General features: G+C 31.1%; 2 protein-coding genes and 1 long non-coding RNA gene across 7 annotated transcripts in view; 2 read left to right on the top strand and 1 right to left on the bottom strand.

The window, feature by feature from the left end:
* Positions 1-1,320: 1,320 nt before the first annotated feature.
* Hao (Hydroxyacid oxidase) lies at positions 1,321-7,484 on the top strand. 3 transcript variants are annotated; one of them, XM_074127486.1, is made up of 12 exons: positions 1,321-1,458; positions 2,861-3,049; positions 3,714-3,812; positions 4,269-4,402; positions 4,950-5,101; positions 5,175-5,295; positions 5,567-5,701; positions 5,894-6,016; positions 6,550-6,682; positions 6,830-6,946; positions 7,034-7,145; positions 7,335-7,484. In XM_074127486.1, exons 4-12 carry the CDS (start codon positions 4,269-4,271, stop codon positions 7,400-7,402), a joined length of 1,095 nt encoding a protein of 364 aa, XP_073983587.1. In that variant the 5' UTR covers positions 1,321-1,458; positions 2,861-3,049; positions 3,714-3,812; the 3' UTR covers positions 7,403-7,484. The 3 variants fall into 3 exon arrangements, with proteins under 3 accessions (XP_073983587.1, XP_073983589.1, XP_073983586.1); XM_074127488.1 differs by lacking the exon at positions 3,714-3,812; XM_074127485.1 differs by lacking the exons at positions 1,321-1,458; positions 2,861-3,049; positions 3,714-3,812 and having other exon boundaries at positions 4,169-4,402.
* Positions 7,485-8,432: 948 nt separating this feature from the next.
* LOC141453843 (uncharacterized) lies at positions 8,433-9,592 on the bottom strand. 3 transcript variants are annotated; one of them, XR_012458252.1, is made up of 2 exons: positions 9,263-9,592; positions 8,433-9,133 (listed from the first exon to the last, which is right to left on the bottom strand). It is a non-coding gene; the product is annotated as an uncharacterized lncRNA (long non-coding RNA). The 3 variants fall into 3 exon arrangements; XR_012458253.1 differs by having other exon boundaries at positions 8,433-8,998; XR_012458251.1 differs by having other exon boundaries at positions 8,433-8,917.
* Rpn2 (Regulatory particle non-ATPase 2) overlaps positions 9,588-19,406 on the top strand; it is a 406,206-nt gene continuing 396,387 nt past the window's right edge. The window contains exons 1-9 of the mRNA XM_074127467.1: positions 9,588-9,748; positions 9,956-10,073; positions 10,157-10,326; positions 10,657-10,859; positions 10,973-11,185; positions 11,264-11,494; positions 11,634-11,860; positions 11,992-12,244; positions 12,568-12,756. Of these exons, the coding sequence (XP_073983568.1) occupies positions 9,730-9,748; positions 9,956-10,073; positions 10,157-10,326; positions 10,657-10,859; positions 10,973-11,185; positions 11,264-11,494; positions 11,634-11,860; positions 11,992-12,244; positions 12,568-12,756 (1,623 nt within the window). The 5' untranslated portion in view covers positions 9,588-9,729. The remainder of the gene's footprint in view (positions 9,749-9,955; positions 10,074-10,156; positions 10,327-10,656; positions 10,860-10,972; positions 11,186-11,263; positions 11,495-11,633; positions 11,861-11,991; positions 12,245-12,567; positions 12,757-19,406) is intronic.

Raw genomic sequence — 19,406 nt, 5'->3', positions numbered from 1 at the left:
TAAGTGGTAGACCATCCTACCCTACATATTTTAAGAGGACTTTAAAGCACGAGTTCAATATCATGCGATTTGAAATTTTAGGAATATATGGAAATTAGTTCTTTGTTGTTATTCTTAGAGTTGAAAAAGGAGCAATCCTATATCATGGATTCTTCTCTAACTGAGGGTTGGATCAGTTTAAAGGAGAAAACTCGAGTTTAGAGTAATGATTTTTAACAAGAACCCTAAGGTAAGATGATAGTGAAAATAGAGAGTGTGTGAGAAAGAGAAAAAAATAAATTGTTTATTAGATATTGTACATTTGATATAAACTGCAGTAGTTTTGATGCCGATATCTGGAATTTATAAATTATTTGAATTTGAATAATACATGAATTAATTACAAGATATTCAAATAACTGGCTTGACAAAGGTAACGTGACTATAAAAGTAAGAGGTCGTAGATCAAAAAAGAAAACTGTTTAACATTTCTTGAAAATCGAAAAGTCTATAAAACATACAGTAATAGCCCTTTTCAAGCAAAATATGGCAAATGTGTTTGTATATTACAATATTTTCTAAAAATTAGTAGTTAAAATCTTTGGCATGTTAAATATTTGTTACTTAATACATTAGCTGCAGGCAAAGAGAAAGTGGGTAATGTCTCTTAACTTCTTTTAAATAAAATGAAAGTATGAAAACCTAGATTAGTTACTTATTTATTACTTTTAGTAGGACATTTTAATTTGATTTCACAATGTAATAAAGTTAAGTGATCCTTCAAATTAAATAAGTTATTTTGTGCATTACTTTTCTGTGCACACATTTTTATTTTTAAAATTAAAAGAAAAAACAATCTAAAGAATTACCTTATGTCTGCCAGTTTTTAAATTATACTTTCAATAAAACTGTGCTTTATCATACTCTTTTAAATTCTTTCTAAAATTTATAATTTCCAAATAGGTTTTTAGAAAATTATGGCCTGTAATAAAAATATTTTATTATTTTTATGTAAAAAATGATAAAAAGCGGGCAGCACTCTTTCAGACTTTTAGCCTTCAAATCTATTGAAATTCACGTTAATGTTACTAAAGAGCTTTAAAAAAGCTTAAATAAAAGAAATCAATGAATTTTATAATTAATTATGTGATAATTAAATAAAAAAAATGATAAAAATAAGAAAAACTCAAGTAAACAGAAGAGAGCTCCTACGCACTTCTATTTCCTAATACAAATCTTCATTTTTTCTGCAATGTTTTAATGCTTTTTTCCGTTTACAGAGCACTCCAGTGGCGAGTTTTGTAAACATATGTAAATAATAACCTTTTATTTGCCAATAGTCAGTTGGCATTTTACGAAGAAACGGGTGTATAAGAACTGTCGATCTAATTATTTATTGATTTCTGTTTTTGGATAGGATGGATAGCAAACTGATATTGTTGCAGTATGATTCATCGGATGAATATTTTGCTTGGAAAGGTACGACAATGAAGAATTAAGTAATGGTAAAACTTTTCTTGAAGTAAGGTTTTATTTATTATTATTATTAAAATATTATTATTGCTATTATTATTTTTTATTTGCTAGATAGATGCGTGAATATAGGGCATATAAGAGGCAAAAAACGGTGCTTCTAAGGGATCTGTGAATTTTAACAAAAACTTCCTTTCAGTCTTGATTTATTTTAGACCTCTTTGGTGTCAGTTAATAATACTGTTAGTACAATTATTGAATTTTCTGAAGTTCCCCAACAGTGGTGTATTCAGCCGTTAATGATGTAAATAATCCGTTCGACTAAATTCAATTCCTCTTTCTCCTTCTAACTCGGTTCGCTATCTTGTAATGTACATCGACAAATAACTCATTCCCACATGCCAGATATAATCGACTGAATAGATGGAACAAATAATTACTTCGTCTTATAGGAAGACGATCGAGACTTCCACTGGAAAAAATGAATAATATAAATAGCACACTTTATCCGATGGACTTCAACTAAACTCTCAAATTAAAAGAAAATCCAGTCTCATCAACTCTTCGTCAAAATACAGGCGCTCCTTTTTATGTCTCGAATTCTACTCTTCATAATGATCTCAAAATTCCACGTCACTGTAGCAGCACAATCTATTTTTCTAAAAATTCTTTCTTTCTATTAAAATCTTCAGATACAAATCTTATTTCCACCTCTGTTCTAGACAATCTCCCACTTTGAGACGTCCTTGGCTTCGAGGCTACGTAAGCGAGTGTTGCCAGTGGGCGTCTTCTTTCCAGCTGACCCAGCCTATAAGACTTTTATCATTTTACTGATTACATTTTTTTTTTCTCTTACATTCTGAATATCAAACAAAATTTACACTCACATACATATATATAAAAATTACACTAGCAATTTATTAAAATTTAACAAAGTACTTAAGTTGAAAGATTGTGAAACGGTGTATATAATTTTGAAGATCGTGTGCACATCAAAAGATTGAGTCCAACACGTTCTAATATGAAAATTTTGTTTGAAAATGGTAAAATGCAAAACAGTTTCTCGCAAATTTAATAAAATAAAATTATGTACAACATATATACATATAGATTAAATCCATATTTACCATGATTTCATAGAATAAAAGGTTGAAAAGAATAGCTTATTTATAAACGTTTGTTGAAAATAAATACACTTTCTCAGGTTTCAGTTTTGAACATGTAAGTTCAAAGCTGTTTTTATGGCAATACGTTTATCATAATTGAGTAATGCATCAAATAATTATCTTCGAGAATAACAGCGATTAATATTTAATTCTTTTGATAAATTTTCATAATCAATTGTAATAGATTTATCACCTTTTTTAAGTGCTATGTATTTGAGGAACCTGTTTTGAATTATTTCCAGGTAGTGAATAAAGGGAGTGAAGCAATGAAACAGAAAAGTAGCGAATTCTAAGTAAAATCAGACTAACTACAATACCCTACCGGCTTAAATGTTGGAAAAATTTGACATACACTTAGAAATCTCAACATTTTGAAAACTTTTCCAGAGATTTATTTAAACTCCAGGTGAAAGGAGAAAGAAGTGCCTGAGGTAACTCCCAGAACTTTTACAAAACTGAAAACTCTTGGAATTATTCAATGAATCTTTTAGGAGATCTAGAAAAAGTTATTGTTTTAAATTCTTAGATATTATCATTTTACTAACTTGATAAAAATGTATTTTATAGGGTGTAATTCCTTAAGGACATAACATAAAAAACTAGAAAAATGAATAAAATGCTGTAATTTAAATGTTATAAAAATTGTATGAAATGAAAATAGTTTTCTTGAATAGATCGCTATTCTCAGAAGTCCCACAAGTAATTTATTTAATTACTCCAAAATTATTATAAAACATTTTTCCTGTACAGTCTTAACCTCCTTTTTTTTATTCAACTGATCATTATAAATAAATCTGTTCGAAACAGGTGGTTATATTTGACCTGATTTTAGATTCCCACGCAGAAATGTAAACTCCGATTTCCAGTTCTTGGTGGATAACAAGTTACATTATACCTCAATTCTGTTTTGTTCAATTACATTGACAATACAAGGATTTTGTCTAATAATATAGAAGTAATGGTGCAACGTCACTGATAACTTATCTTCAACGGATAGAATATAATTTTTTTTTAAGAAGATATAATTGTTTACAACTTTCCATGACACTTTTTTTTGTGTATTAATACATCTATTGATGGAATGTTCCATTATAGAGGGAAGTTCCAGCGCGAACAGTCAGGAGAATTGTTTGATTAATTCGTTTGGGTACAAGTTTGTCCAAAATCCATCTGCCTAAAGGAAAAGTTAAGCACGTGAGTGTTGATAACAAATTAATAAGTTCTAATTGAGTTCCCTTTAAATAATACAAATTTTTACCGTTTAATTGCCTTTCTTTTATATTTATAAATATATTTTATATATATAAATATCTGATAGGAAATTTCAGAATATGTGTTTTGAAGGATTTATTTATTTAATTAATCTTTTTTTTAAGGCTTCTTGCAATTGATACAACTTAACATAATAGACAAAATCGAGACCAACAAATGTATTGAATGTGTGATGAGTGCCAATTATTTTTATTATTTCACAACTGATTCTCGACCTTCATTCAACATTCACATTCATTCATTTTTTTTTATCTAACTGCGCAATGATTATGTAACTAAATAAATACTTTTGAATAAAACTCAGCCATTTCCTTGTCTCCTTCTTCTGTTTTTCATGTTTTAGAAGTAACTATTTTTAAAATGGCTTCCTCTTCTCAGATGGATCAACTTTGTTGTCTTTGCGATTTTGAAAAACTTGCCCTGACCAGATTACCAAAGCCAGTAGCTGACTATTATGGAGCGGGGGCTTGCGGAGAGCACACTTTGAAGCTGAATAATTCTGCCTTCCAAAAGTAAGTTTTTCTTTTAGAAAAAAGTATTTTGTGATTATATTAAACTGTTTTAGGCTTTTAGATAATTTGGAGAATAGACTTCTCCTTTCAATCCTTTTCTAATCTGCCTCAGGGTTTACACGTATATTCTTTTAAATGTCAAGGGTAACTCCCAGATCTTTTACAAAACTGAAAACCTTTGGAATTACAGAGCCCTTCGTGAGTAGAAGTCTTTCAGAAAATCTAGAACTCGTCGAATTCAGCGAAAAAGACATTATTGTATCAATAATCGTTTTATCCCAACTAACCTCGTCATTCCACCTTGTTAAATGGATTGCGATGATGCTGTGGCTTTTAGTGTAGATAAATGACAAGTTACTACATTGCATAAAAGAAACGAAATGAAATTACTATATAGATTTAAATAAAGTTTTACATCCGACAGTTCCTTAAGAATTGCAAGCCCACACTTTTCTTTTAGTTCAGAAATACTTAAATTTCTTGTACATATTTATATTTATTGATCTCTTAATAATTGAAGTGAACAAATATGAATGTTATTTTACAGATTAAGAATCCGTCCACGTGTATTAAGAGATATCTCTGTAAGAGATACATCATGCGAAATTTTAGGTTCCAAAATCAAAATTCCTATTGGTGTTTCACCATCCGCTATGCAAAAGATGGCTCATCCCGAAGGAGAATGTGCAAATGCAAGAGGTTTTACTTATTATTTACTACAATACTAACATTAACAATAATTACACAACTAAAACCATCTTTGTGGTTGTAGCTGTAGGTGAGAAAGGTTCAATTTTTATCTTGTCTACATTATCAACTACCAGTCTTGAAGAAGTAGCAGAATGTGCTCCTGACACAATTAAGTGGTTTCAGTTATATATTTATTACTACAGGTATTTATGTTACATTACTAATTTTAACTTATTACTTTAAACTCCATTGATCCTTTGTAATAGTTTTTCAAAAACAAAAAGAAAACTGCTATTTTGCATCAGTAAACCAAATGTGTTAGTTTTAAATAAAACGGTAAGACTGCCTCAGTGTTACAATAAACATTATGCCTTCCATAGATAAAAAGTACTTTTTTTTTGTTTTCCCTTATGTAGTTAGTGTAATTCTTTCTTCTTAATTATATAAAAATGTAATATATTTTGAATTTTAAAGGGACGCCACGAAGGCATTAATCAAAAGAGCAGAAAACGCAGGCTACAAGGCTTTAGTTGTCACTGTGGATACCAATGTGTTAGGTCTACGTTACGCAGATACAAAAAATAAATTCTCACTTCCTCCTCATTTAACGTAATTGTATTCCAAATAAATTAAATACTATTATATTTTACTTTATAGTTTCATTCGATTATGTCTTACTTAGACTTGTGAAATGAAATACGATAATCAGAATCAATTATATGCAATATTGATTTTTTCAAATATAACTGTTTTTTTGCCTAATGTAAAATTTAGTAATGAGTTTCAACTTTTTATTCACAGGTTAGCTAATTTTTCAGGAAAGGAATCATCATGTAACGAAGGATCTGGTAGCGCATTAACATCTTATACGGATGAATTATTCGATAGTTCCATTAACTGGGAGGACATCAAATGGCTCAGATCGTAAGCATTTGTGAATCTTTGAAATATTCTGAAACTAAGTAGTTCCAATATTTAAGAACATCTAAGCTAAGAATAATCTTGGATTTGAGATATATAATTCTTCAAATAATAAAATATTTGAATAATTTATCTTAACTAATTGTATGAAAGTAGATGCAGATGTACCTAAAAATTAATCAACGGACTGAAAGCACGTTAGATATCTTTCTCGCCTGAACTTTTGTGGACATTCCTGTCCCTAAAAATCCTTTTTTCCAAATATTCCTATATTCCATAATTATTTTAACTCAACAGCTCACTTCGCTTTAAGGTTAATTTTACTTCATTAAAACCTCCCTCTACTCCGCATCCTTTTCAGAGAGCAACTTGGTTCAAAATGAAAGAATAAATCTGCAGGGAGCAAGAAGTGTATTCACAATAAGACTTTTTCACAGGACATCAAACAGCTTAGAACTAGGAAATACTACCCACTTGAGCTTTCGGACAAATTAAGTATTCATCTGTTTTTCGTAATTTTATTTTTTGTTTTTCAGAATAACAGATCTTCCAATAGTTTTGAAAGGAATACAAACGGCTGAGGATGCTATTATTGCTGCTGAAATTGGTGTTCAAGCTATAATGGTCTCTAACCATGGTGCTCGGCAATTAGACACGGCTCCTGCTTCAGTAAGCAATTACAAGATTTTATCCTTTAATCACATTCCTATTCGAGATTGTAGGACATCATTTTTTAGTAATATTATTAATATAATGCATCTGTTTATACATTATTTTTAATTCATTCCATTTAAACAAATATCTTGTTACCAATAGATAGAAGCATTACCTGAGATTGCCAGAGCTGTTGGAAACAGATGCGAAGTATACTTGGACGGAGGACTTCGATACGGGACAGATGTATTTAAAGCTTTAGCTCTTGGAGCAAAAATGGTGTGTAACTATTAAACAATATAAAAATTATAGCTAAAATTACGTGGTAGTTCGAAAATTTACAGATGAAATAATAATTACTTTAAGGTTTTTATCGGAAGGCCCGCCTTATGGGGATTGGCTTGTGATGGTCAGAGAGGAGTGAAAAAAATTTTAGATATTTTGCACCACGAATTCAGCATCACCTTAGGGTTAGCAGGTAAATAAATTTGTATAAGCATTATAATTATAAAAAAATAAAAAAGATAAAATCTATTTTTCATACCAACAATCGAACAATAATATCATTTTATTTTTTGTAAAACATCTGCTTTGTACTAAGAAAATTATTATACATACTTTATATATAACTAAGTAATTTATTATATATAACTTTTGCTTTGTATAGGTTGCAACTCATTAGATGAAATATCTAAAAACATGGTTGTTCACGAAAGCTATTACAGCAAACTATAGCAACATATCACCAGCATTAGGCAGCGGAGAATATCACTTTTGTGTTCAAATAAATTAGTATTTTTATTATAAACATTGTAAATTGCCTATTTGTCCAAATCCCCTTATAAAAACAGATTTTAACTCTAAAGAGTTAAATTACTCTAAAGTCCATAATTATTAAACCAAGTTTTTCGAAAGTATGATTTTTACTTAAAAAACATTAATTAAAAATTAATCTGTTAAACTACACTAATCTCTAAATCAGTCCTTTTATACCCGAAAATGTTTAATAAAATTATTAGTTATAAAATTCCAAAAAAAGTTTTCAGTAAAAAGCCTTTTTATAAAATGTGATTGAGAGTACATTTAGAATGCTGAATGTTTATACTGTATTCCACATAATCACGGTGATAATAAACAAATAAACAGGATTTGGTATATAGTCATCTAAACCTATTCAATACGGTTAAATTTATGTACATTCTAAATTCGAATTACTAATACTGGATCAATTGGCAGAATAAATAAAAACATGGTCAAAGTTTAACTCAAATTTGTTTATTTGAGAATTAAGTCTAGTGGAATTAAGGTAAATAAAAGATTAAAACTGTCTGGTAGGACTGTTGTGTATGGGTTGATGGCCATGAACTACACAAAAAAAGCGTAATGTTTAAAAAGCACTCACTTCTGATAATTTTTTCGTTTTTCTAAACAAGATAAATATCCCAATCTTCCTTTAAAATAAAGGGTATATCCTCGTTTTCGCGAATACGCAAATCAAATAGATTTCGAGAAAAAGTTCCCAAAAATGGGTAAAAACAGAAAATGTTATCTTTTTTTTTTTTAACAAAGTAGCATCTAAACGCTAAAAATTGTAAAAGAAATCAGTTGAGAAGAATGAGGGACATAATTTAAATAAAACACATAAGCTTCTTCGAAAGATTTTAACAGGTTGAGATTAGGATTACTTGCTGATTTGTGAAACTTTAGTCATTTAATCAACCTTATACTTAACTTTTTAAATTGAATGTTTTTGTTAAGGATACACTTATGCATTTTTTCCTCAACACAGTAACCCTGCGCTGGGAGAATTTATTTACTACGTGCTCCCTTAAAATGATTACACATATGTCAAAACTTAAACATCAAAATAACTTAAAGTATAAGTTTGCATAAAATTGCAAAGAAATATAAACTAGTAAATTGTTAAAGTTCTATTTTAGATAGAGGACAATTAATAATTGCAAAAAGTAAAATCCATTGCAGTCACAAATTTTTCAAATTTAAATAAAAGGCATTATATAATTTCATGATGTTTCATAGCCCACCTTCTACTTTTAGTTGTCACCTCCTTAAAAAGATCAAATCTAGTCCTTTCCAGCAGTGGACAGTCGAATAGCAGATGTTCCCAAGATTATGCATTGCAAACACGGATCCCAAGCAAGATTCCCACGCGGAGATCCTGGCTGCTGGGCCTTAGATTTTCTCATTCTACGAGCTTCTTACAGCTCACTGTCCGGTATTGAGTATTGCCTGTAACGAAAGAACACTGCCCAAAGACTTGAAGAGCACTGAAAAAGCTCCAGGCGACGATAACCTCAGATGCTGTCGCGCCTTAAATCATTAAAAAAATATCATTTTAATATGTCTAGTGTAAAGTGTCACATCAATGTGGCCAACGAAGGATTTTGAAGGGGGTTTTCAGCTTGGCTTCCCTTCAATGCGCAATACTGGTTCAAGTATACATATCTAAATAAAAATGCCTATTAAAAAAATGACATTAACTTTAAAGTAATTACGTTTATGGAATTATACGAGTAATTTGTAATCAAGTTAGAAGAGAGGTTTAATAATAATCTAACTAAAGATTGTACATACTTATCTCAATCCATATAATTATAAACATTGTTTGGTAATCAATTGGTGAATAATTTACAGAAACAGTACTTTTTCCACAATGTTTTTAGGAGTTAACAATTTATATAAACACATTTACCCTCCAAGTTGTTAGGTTACTACATTTATTTTTCAAACTCAAACCAATGTTGGCCTTTTCTGATCTAATCAAAACTAATTGATGAGATATTTTTATCCATGTAAAAAAATATATTCCAATGTTTGTTTTAATGAATTATGAAGGCTCTCTTTTTAATAATGTAGATCAAAATGAACAAATAAAAGCGACTATAAATCATACGACTATTTCATTTCGGTTGGTAGCTCGACCAACGTACATTAGGTGTAACCTTTCCTTGAGGACAAGGCATTTGTTTGAGAACATTGTCAGAATTTGGTGGTGAGCAGAGGAAGTCATTAATTGCCAGTAAAAAATTTTGAAGAGCGCCATGAATATCACATCTGCAGGTATTGTAAATAATTATAAAGGGATCTAAACCTATTTTCACCCAAATTTTAGTGTTTTTTCTTGAATCATTTACTAAAAGTTACAAGTCATTGTTGTTTTCTTTTTCATTAATCACTGCAGGTTTACTTTTATTTTTTGCAGTTAAAAGTTTTTTCTGTAGAAATATGTTTATCAGCCAAAAATATTATGTTAATGTTTGTTTTCAGCCGGAGTAATATCATTACTCGATGAGCCTATGCCTGAATTAAAACAATTTGCTTTAAAAAAATTAAATCTTATTGTGGATGAATTTTGGCCCGAAATATCTGAAGCTATTGAAAAAATGTGAGCTTTCTCATACAATTTTTCGTAATAGAAAAAGTTTTCTGGTAATATTGTTCTTATTTTAATTAATGAAAAAATTACAGAGAAGTTCTTCATGAAGACAAAGCTTTCATGCAACATGATTTAGCCGCACTGGTTGCCAGCAAAGTATATTATCACTTGGGATCATTTAGCGATTCACTTACATACGCTCTTGGTGCTGGGCATTTATTTGATGTTAATTCCCGATCCGAATATGTTGACACAATCATAGGTAAAGAACAGCTATTTATTATTTAATGAATACTAGTGACGGTCCAATAATTCATTTCCCTCCATTTTTATCTAAGTTTGTATTGGTTAAATATTTGTATTTAAATTAGCCATCAGATCTTTGATGAAGTATGAAGAAAGTTTAAAACCAAGTAATTCAAAGATCAAAAGATTAATGGAGATAGTTTTTCTATATTTTAAATTTGTTTATAATATTGTCCAACATTCCTAATATGTAGTAATATTTATATGTCTAGTTGATGTAATCGTTTATTGTTTTCCTGAAAATAATTATTTTTATCAGTACTTAAAATATGTTGAATTTGTTTAGCGAAATGCATTGATCACTACACAACTCTTAGAATATACAATCTTGAAAATCCTGACAAACCAGAGCCTATTGATAGTCGATTAGAAGCTATTGTGGACAGGATGTTTCAGCGTTGTCTTGATGAGGGGCAGTACAGACAAGCACTTGGTATTGCACTTGAGACTAGGAGAATGGATATATTTGATAAAGCTATAATGCAGTCAGTAAGTACAAAATTATTACCTTCTTAGTACATCTTAGTATTACCAAAGCAGTTACATCATTAGGGTGATTGTTGGTATATCTATTTTTTTTTTTCATAATTTTCGTTATTTAGGAGGACAAACCTAGTATGTTGCTGTACGCATTCCAAGTATCCATGGCCTTGCTACAAAATCGAGGATTTCGTAACACCGTTTTACGAAGTCTTGTGAATCTTTATCGTGGTCTTGAAATCCCAGATTACGTTAACATGGTACAGTGTTTAATATTCCTTGATGATGCTATTGCAATTGCTGAAATATTGGAAAAGCGATGCAAAGATGGCGAGGTAAGTGGATAATTGAGCCATAATGCTTAAACTATTAATTGTTGCAGATTTTTATTTATTTAATTATTATTTTACCAGGAAAGCACTTTAATGGCATATCAACTAGCTTTTGATATATATGAATCAGCAACGCAACAGCTAGTGGGTAGGATAGTTCAATCTTTAAGTTTAACCGCTCCGATTCCATCTCTAGCAAAAGGTAAGGTGGCGCCTACACCTCCTGGAAGTGCAACTCTGGAATCAGGACCTATAACTCTTGAACCAACTCCCCCAGCCCCTGTACAGGAGAGCAAGGACCCAAGTACACTTGTAAGTCTTTCTGCAATGATTAGCAGGATTTTTAAATTTGTTTTGTTTGGTTTTGATACTGAATTCAAGTGTACTTCATATTTTCAATAATTTAGCATTGTCAAATTATTAAATTTTTATTTCTTCATTTTGTTTTCAGACTGATGAAGAAAAATTGTACCAAAGTCGAATTGAGAATCTCACTCGAATATTGAGTGGAGAAGTTTCAATAGAATTGCATTTACAGTTTCTTATAAGATCAAATCATACGGATATGTTAATTTTGAAAAACACTAAGGATGCTATTCGAGTTTCTATATGCCATACAGCTACTGTTATTGCTAATGCATTTATGCATAGTGGTACAACTAGCGACCAGTTTCTCAGGTAAAAATGGATTATTATAAATTGTAATAAATTAAGCAGTTTTAAATTTTGTATATTTCACCAACGGCTTACTGAACGAATCTGTAAAAAAAAAAAAGTTGGGAACATTTAACATTAAATATTATTTACAGAGATAATCTAGAATGGCTAGCAAGGGCTACAAACTGGGCAAAACTTGTTGCTACCGCATCGTTAGGCGTTATTCACAGAGGACACGAATCACAAGCTTTAGCACTAATGTCTACCTATTTACCAAATGAACCAGGCCCATCATCCGGTTACAGTGAAGGCGGTGGATTGTACGCCTTAGGTTTGATACATGCTAATCACGGCGGCGCAATCACAGATTATCTCTTGAATCAACTTAAAGATGCCCAAAATGAGGTAATCTTATAATATTTTTTATTAGTTATATTTTAAAAACTAAATGAATGTACCGTATTTCTGCATTTTACAAGTAGAACTAAAAAAATCTATATCCATGTGAAAGAAGTTCTTTATTGCCCTGCACCCTTAATGTACTTATTTAATTTATAGAAAACAATAATGGATTATAAAGATTCAAGTTACGATCTAGTAAAACATCCTGACGTTTAATTGGCAATTGAACATATAAATGTTGAATTTAACTTGTACTATAAGTGTTACTTAACTTATTTAGAAATTTGGTTGGGAAGTTCTAGAGTGATGCCTGTTTTTTATTTTAGATGGTACGACACGGAGGTTGTTTAGGCTTAGGACTGGCAGCCATGGGCACCCACAAAGCCCATGTTTACGACCAGCTAAAAATGAATCTATACCAAGATGATGCTGTAACTGGAGAAGCTGCAGCAATTGCTATGGGTATGGTAATGCTTGCTTCCAAGTCTTCCCTAGCTGTACAGGATATGGTTTCTGTAAGTATATACTCATTTCTGAATTTTATATGAGTTGCTGAATCATGTTTCTGTTGAATCAAAAGAGAAGTAATCGTTCAAGGTTATAGTTTGGTTAACGAACCAATTATTTAGAACGTTAGTCAACAGATGGTGCGCGTCGGTTAAAATTTTATTTTTAGTTCCGTTCAGTGCCAATAGATGGCATGAGAACACAAAAATTAAAGGTCTTAATAAAATTTCTTGCTGAAATAATAATTGTTTCAATTAGATACATCTTAGGAAGGAGAAAGGTTTTCATTAAATTATAATGCAGTAAACATTTAAGGTTACAAGAAGTAGTTGCCTAGATTTTGGGAAATTTTTGATTCAGTGATTAATCATGTTGTGAACACATTTCAGTATTATTTCAAAAATAAAAGTTTGGAGTAGTTTTCATTTTATAAATCATTTTATTAAATAATATTTCTCGATTCATGAGATTATAATAGAGTGTCAATGCAATATAAGTTCAGATTTTTATTAGTTATATTTAATTAAACCTAATTTAGAAATAAGACTAATAGTTAAAACTATCTCTGAAACTGGGGCACCTCTCTGATAAGTTTCTTCCAGGTCTTTATTTCCGAGGCCAATCTCTTTATCTTTTCTACGTCGGTTAATATTCTTAAATTTTTTTTGCTCTTATTTCTGTGCAAAGGGATTCAGTCATTTATTTTCTGGAGAACCCTTTTTTTTTAATTGATTGATTTGGATCTCCACATCTGTTTTGGTTTTGCTTGTAGTTTATTTTTATTTTAGTGGTCTGAAAGCATTTCTGTAGTATGCTGTCTTAAATTTATCTTCGCTGAAATTAGACTGGTCTCTTGTGTATAATACAATTTTGCAACTGTTTGTTTGGCCTCAACGGTGTGCACTATGGCTTGTGCCGACCTTAACGATATCTCGTATAGTCGAGTTTGTCACCCGCTGAGTCCACGAAGCGCGACAACTTCTCCTAAAAAAATCCATTTCCAAAGCTTGCAGCCTTTGTGCTGCTCTCGTCCCAACCACCCACACTTCCGAGCCAGAAAGGGTTACTCCTTCAAGGAAGGAGTGGAAAATCCTTTTTTTGGTTTCCATTGAAACATCTGGACTCTACAGCACGGGGTTCATCATGCCAATCACTCTCCTCCTTTTTTTTATTTCTTCATTTATATCGCCTTCAAGCGTTCCCTGAAAGGAAATCTCTCTCTCGAAACGCGACAACTTCTGCTTTTTGAATTAATTAAAAAAGTGATGACTCGTATATAAATAGCGAAACAAGTAAATATTTCCTTTAAATGATAATTAAAGAGATTAACTCGTATCATCCTCATTAACATTATATAATAGGACGTTACACTAACATGACTTTTCTTGAAAAATGTTGCTACTAAAAGTTATAGATTTTATGTAATCCACTATACAAAGATTAAAGAAAATCGCAAAAAAATAAAGCGAATAAGCAAGTTTTTGTTATCAGCAATAACAATTACAAAAAGGTTGGGCTCAGCAGTTATAAGAGACCCAGATCTCTGCTGCCACTCGCAAGTGCAGAATTTGTCTACGATTGAGCCTAGATGTTCGAAATGGAGTTTTTAGGCTATTTCTCACTGTCTTCTTATCTTTCTTTCTCTAGACTACGTGGAAAATCTCTTCTGTAGATTTGAACCTGATGTTGCTTGCTAGTGTACATTTTTTTTTCAACATTAATCCGTACATCAAGTCGATTTGCTGTTGGATTAAATTCTAACAGAGTTCTCGCTATTACTGTTTTAGTATTAGAATTGTTCAGAATCGAGAACATCATGCATTAGCTGTATTCTGGTTTGATCTGATCTAGACCAATAGTCTAGGCCCTCGGGGCCGGTTTTAATTGCTCGTACCGTCCTCACCAGTGCCAGATTGAACATTTTAGAGCTAATGGATCATATTAAACCTCAGGTAATATCGAATTAATCGATTAGTGCAATTTTATATTTCTGTACCTCGGAAGGAAAAGGCACCATGTCACAAAAAGTAAATTTTACAGGGAGCCAAATGAAGATATTTTTCCAAATTCATTTTTTGTTCCACTTTTCCGGTTGTACTCTTTCCTGTACTTCTCACCATAATTATTACAGTTGGTATGGCCACTTAACCTCCCATATTTTAAAATATTTTATTTTGATCTCCATTGTGAAAAAAATTTATGCCCATGTAGTGCCTTTTACCCTTAAGTAATGAAGTATCATAGCGCTTTTTAAAAATACATAAATCGCTTAATAGTAAACATAGGACATTGTGCTTTACACCTCTAGAAAGAGCAACAAAAAATCTGTAAAATAATGCCAAAATCTGAAAATCGAAAAAAATGGACATGGTGCCTTTTCCTTCCGAGGTACAGATTTATAACTATTATTCTGTAGTCCAAAGTGTTTAAAGAATCATTCTTTTAGCATTGATCTTTTTGTAAGAGTTTAATATGCCCTTAACCTGTGTTTGTGAGATGATTAAACGTTTGATCTCGTCACAATAAAATGTTTACTCGAATGAAACTTTTTTTAGTCCAGAAGTCTTCACTTTCTCATTGATAGCTATTGTGATATAACAGTTTCTAGGCACCACGGTAGCCGAGCGGTTAGAGGCGAGACCTGTAAAGCTAATATGTATTGTGGTACTGGGTTCGATTCCCGGTCTTAAGCCTTGGATTTTATTAAATGGTTAATAAATGAAATTTACAGTAAAGTATGTTTCCTAGTCGCCTCCATCCACGACACCTAATAGATAGGTAGTTGGGCGTAAAGCCCGCCTGAAAAAATAGGCAATTTCTTTACTACTCTGAAATTATTTGCCAGCAAAATTTTCCAAACATATATTTAAATAACAGCATTTTCCAAGTTTAGAAAGTTTTTAGTTTTATTTTTTCGTGGAGAATTTTTCGCGATTATAGTGCAATTATAATAAAAGAAACATTTAGTATCCAAGTTTATGGTTTGATGTAATATGGTATAGAGTAAAGTGACCAAATTTCGTCCCTGCGCCTAATTTCGCTCCCCTATTTAAAACAATCGCCAAGTATTGCCCACTAATGGCAATTTTAAGAAAGCTAGATTGAGGCAGCAGTAATCGTTTGGAAACGTCATCTCGGGGTACGGTTCATCTCCAGCCGAGTTTTGAAGTGTTATAGTTTTAGTCATAATAAGTTGTTATATTTGGTAGTGTTTCAAAACGTATTCCAGTCTTTTAAAGGTTCGTTAAAATATTGATGTTGCTTAGGGCATGTCACATATTGTTTTTATTTTGAAATTCTTCAACGTAACGCCAGTTCATTCATGTGTTGTTTCTATAGTGGTAGCCATCTTTAAAAATGTAATTGTTCCTACTTCCGTCCCCTTAAGTAGTCTAAATTTCGCCCCAGGGAAGTTTTTTGCGTTTCTTGTATGAATTTTTTTAACATTCTTATTGCAAAAATCAATAACTGAATCTTCAAGGTAACAATAGAAATTTTTTCGAAGTTATTATTATTTTTTATTTTACAATAAATTTCAATATACTTAAGGGGGACGAAATTTGGGCAATTTACCCTATTATATTTGTTAAAATATGAAGGTTAGGCTTAATTTTAATGGCCTTAATACTTATCAACATTATTTTAAAAATAAAATAAGAATTGTGTCATTTAAATATTTCTCTGACTTTTCTTGCCAAGCACATTGATGAATTTACTTTCAACATTGGTTTAGTTTAATTCTCCGGATCTTAATGCTGTAAAAAATATACATTTCTATTTTCAATCAATTCTAAAATAGAACTCACTTTATCAGTCAGTTGTATTGATTAAACAAGAAAAGAACGTGTTCAGCGTTTTTCTTTTTCAAGTCTCTCTTTATTGAATGAATTTAAAGATTGAATTCAGTAATGAAAAAGCTGGCGACTTGCGGATTGAATAGATCACCTTCTTCTATATCTCCCTCAGCGGGTTTTATCAGCATCTTTTTGTATCCCATCTGTTGAGCTTCCCTTAAACCACTGTTATACTAGTTGTACTGAAATGAAACTTGCCCTACGTTCAAATCACATCTCTTTACAGCAGTCTACCAGTTACTATGTTCTCATTTTCAGTAATATTGGAATAACTCTTGCTCAATTTTTGCTAATTCTTCTTCTTTAGGAACCTTAGTACAAAAGAAGGGCATCAAATTGTTCTTTGTGGTTGAGTTTTGTATGAGTTTAGTTCCACTAATTTCTATTTTTACCCCTTCTGAATTCTTTTCTTTACTAAATTTATTTAAAGATTAGCCTTTGCAAACAAACCTTACCATACAAAACAAGGCCCTACTTGAAGAAATCCAATTTTTCTGGGAAAGAAAAGTTATAGTTTGCCTTTACTTGTATGTGTTAGCAAACGAAATTTAAGAAAATCTAGTCGTTTTTGCGTAAAATTGATTTAGTAAAACTGCAATAAATCGCTTTTCTGCTAAAATCGCATCATGGTGGGACGGATTTCGAGACCTTGTTAGCGGCTCTAAAAGCGTATCTCATAAGATTTTTGGTATTAGAGATAATCTGTTTACCCAAGTGCACGCTTACGCAGGTAAAGACCACGCCTTAATATTTTTTCGTGTTCAGGGGCCTTCAAAATATCTGCTTTCAAATTTGGTTGCGATTCTAGTAGGTGCAGGTGCTTCGTTTCATATGGAGTAAAAAGGAGAAAAACTCCTTTCGAAATTTTAAATAATAATTCCCAATTTGAAATAAAGTAATCTCAAAATTTTGCTAGGTAGGATTTAGCATCTGAGTCGTGGGCTCAGTCGGAAATATACTTTACTGTTTAATTTTGCTCGCTAATTCGCTGTTCTCGAACGCGGATCTCACTTTTACAAGTCCGCATATACTACACTAAACTCATGATGATCCGTAATTTAATTCCCAAACAAGCTTTCGAGAAACAGGTTTACAAAGGTAACTTTTGTTAAATTATTACAGAAGTAATGTTAATTGATAATTAACATTAGTGTTTTCAATCCTTGACAAAATTCCATCTTTGCATCATTTCGACTATCTGAAGGATTTTGTTTTAAAGCTCTTCAATTTTGTTGTTTTTTCCCCAGATATTTTTTTTAGGGAGAAATTTGTAAATTCCATTCTCCAATATTTTCGTTTTATAGTGAAAATTGATAACATTAAGGCTAATGTTAAAACTTCCAATAAAACAAAAGGATTTGGAAGAAAATAGAAAAGGTCAATAAGCATTTTGTGAAGAAGGTTCCGGCCAGTTACTTATTCTGTAACAGGACGAATAACCTTCTCTAAGGCATAGTTCGGTTGTTACATAATAAATAATTCTTATTCTTGATCAAATCCACTTACTGCTGAAGCAAAGTGGAGAGAACCTGCAGAGTGTTCTCTTCTCCAACGGTACCTATTCTGGAACATCTCTTTTTCTTCTAAAAACAAATCCATTTTTTCACTTGGAAAGCTCTGTTCACAACGTTTTCCAAAGCCACAATAAGTAATATCGTTAATAGTATCATTACAAGAATAAAATTTCAATTTTATATTTGTAATTGGAAAAGGTTGTAAAGGGGCAAAATGAAATAAATGATTGTCCTCAGAAAGAGTTAAAAAATTAGTCAAGTTATGAAAAAGTAAAATATCGCATTAATAATTTTAAAGTAACATTTTTACCTTTTCTTCATAAGGGCATGTATTCCAATTATTTAAATTTAATTTTTCCTTTTAAAAAAAGAGTTGAATATATTCAAATAGTAGAGATAATTACTCATTACAAGAGATAAGGTATTATCAGAATAATACGCGTAATTGAAATGCGTAGAGAATATGGAACGCGTTTTCATGTTTCAGGGTGAATTGGAAATGGTAATTGATGTAACGTGCTGAATGAATACTTTGTTCAAGTTCATCAAAGCTTTCATCGTCATTCCCCTTTGACCCACCACCCCCTACGCTTTGCGAATATCAGCTTTACAGAAAACCTTTTCCTCTTTTGCCAGATTTTTTTTTTTTTTTTTTTTAATATAGAAATATTTTAAAAGAGCTGATAGTAATCATCTGATAAGTTGCTGAAACTGGATGTTAGGTAATCTTTAATGAAACTTTTTTCTCTTTCTCTCTCGCTCCCTTAATGCTTCTTTTTGTGAAATATAAAAACCATGTATTACCAGAAATATTTGTTCTGAAATCCCCTGAGTAAGAAAAATTAGTTTTTAGAACATTGTCTCAAGAGTGAACAAAATAACAGAAAAACTAAATCGTAAGAAAAAAGTTTGTAATTAAGTATGGATGTACAACCTAGCAATCAAAATTTCATAAAATGGCCACGCCACTTTACTGTCACGATTTTTATTTATTTATTTTATTTTATTTTATTTTTTTTAAATAAATGGTTGCCTTGAAAGTAGCATTTTCAATGAGCAGATAAAATTAGTCATTTATTTGATAAAAAAAAATTGAGTTACAGGTTGTGATAGGAGGCTACTTCATATTGCAATCTCACTAGAGAAATTTTGTTCTACGTGTAATGAAATCAGTACCTACTTTACCGTAATCAATAATGCATAGAAAGAAAAGGTTATCAGTGACGCTACTCAAACAACGTAAATTTTTTGTGGTGTCTTTATCTAGGTAGTTGCTGATTAATAGTTATG

The sequence above is a fragment of the Rhodnius prolixus genome, unplaced genomic scaffold (genome assembly GCF_049639745.1).
Source record: "Rhodnius prolixus isolate KJV_2025 unplaced genomic scaffold, Rpr scaffold_3, whole genome shotgun sequence".
NCBI classification, from domain to species: domain Eukaryota; kingdom Metazoa; phylum Arthropoda; class Insecta; order Hemiptera; family Reduviidae; genus Rhodnius; species Rhodnius prolixus.
The sequence above is the reverse complement of the archived record's forward strand: the minus strand, read 5'-3'. Positions and strand labels throughout refer to the sequence as shown.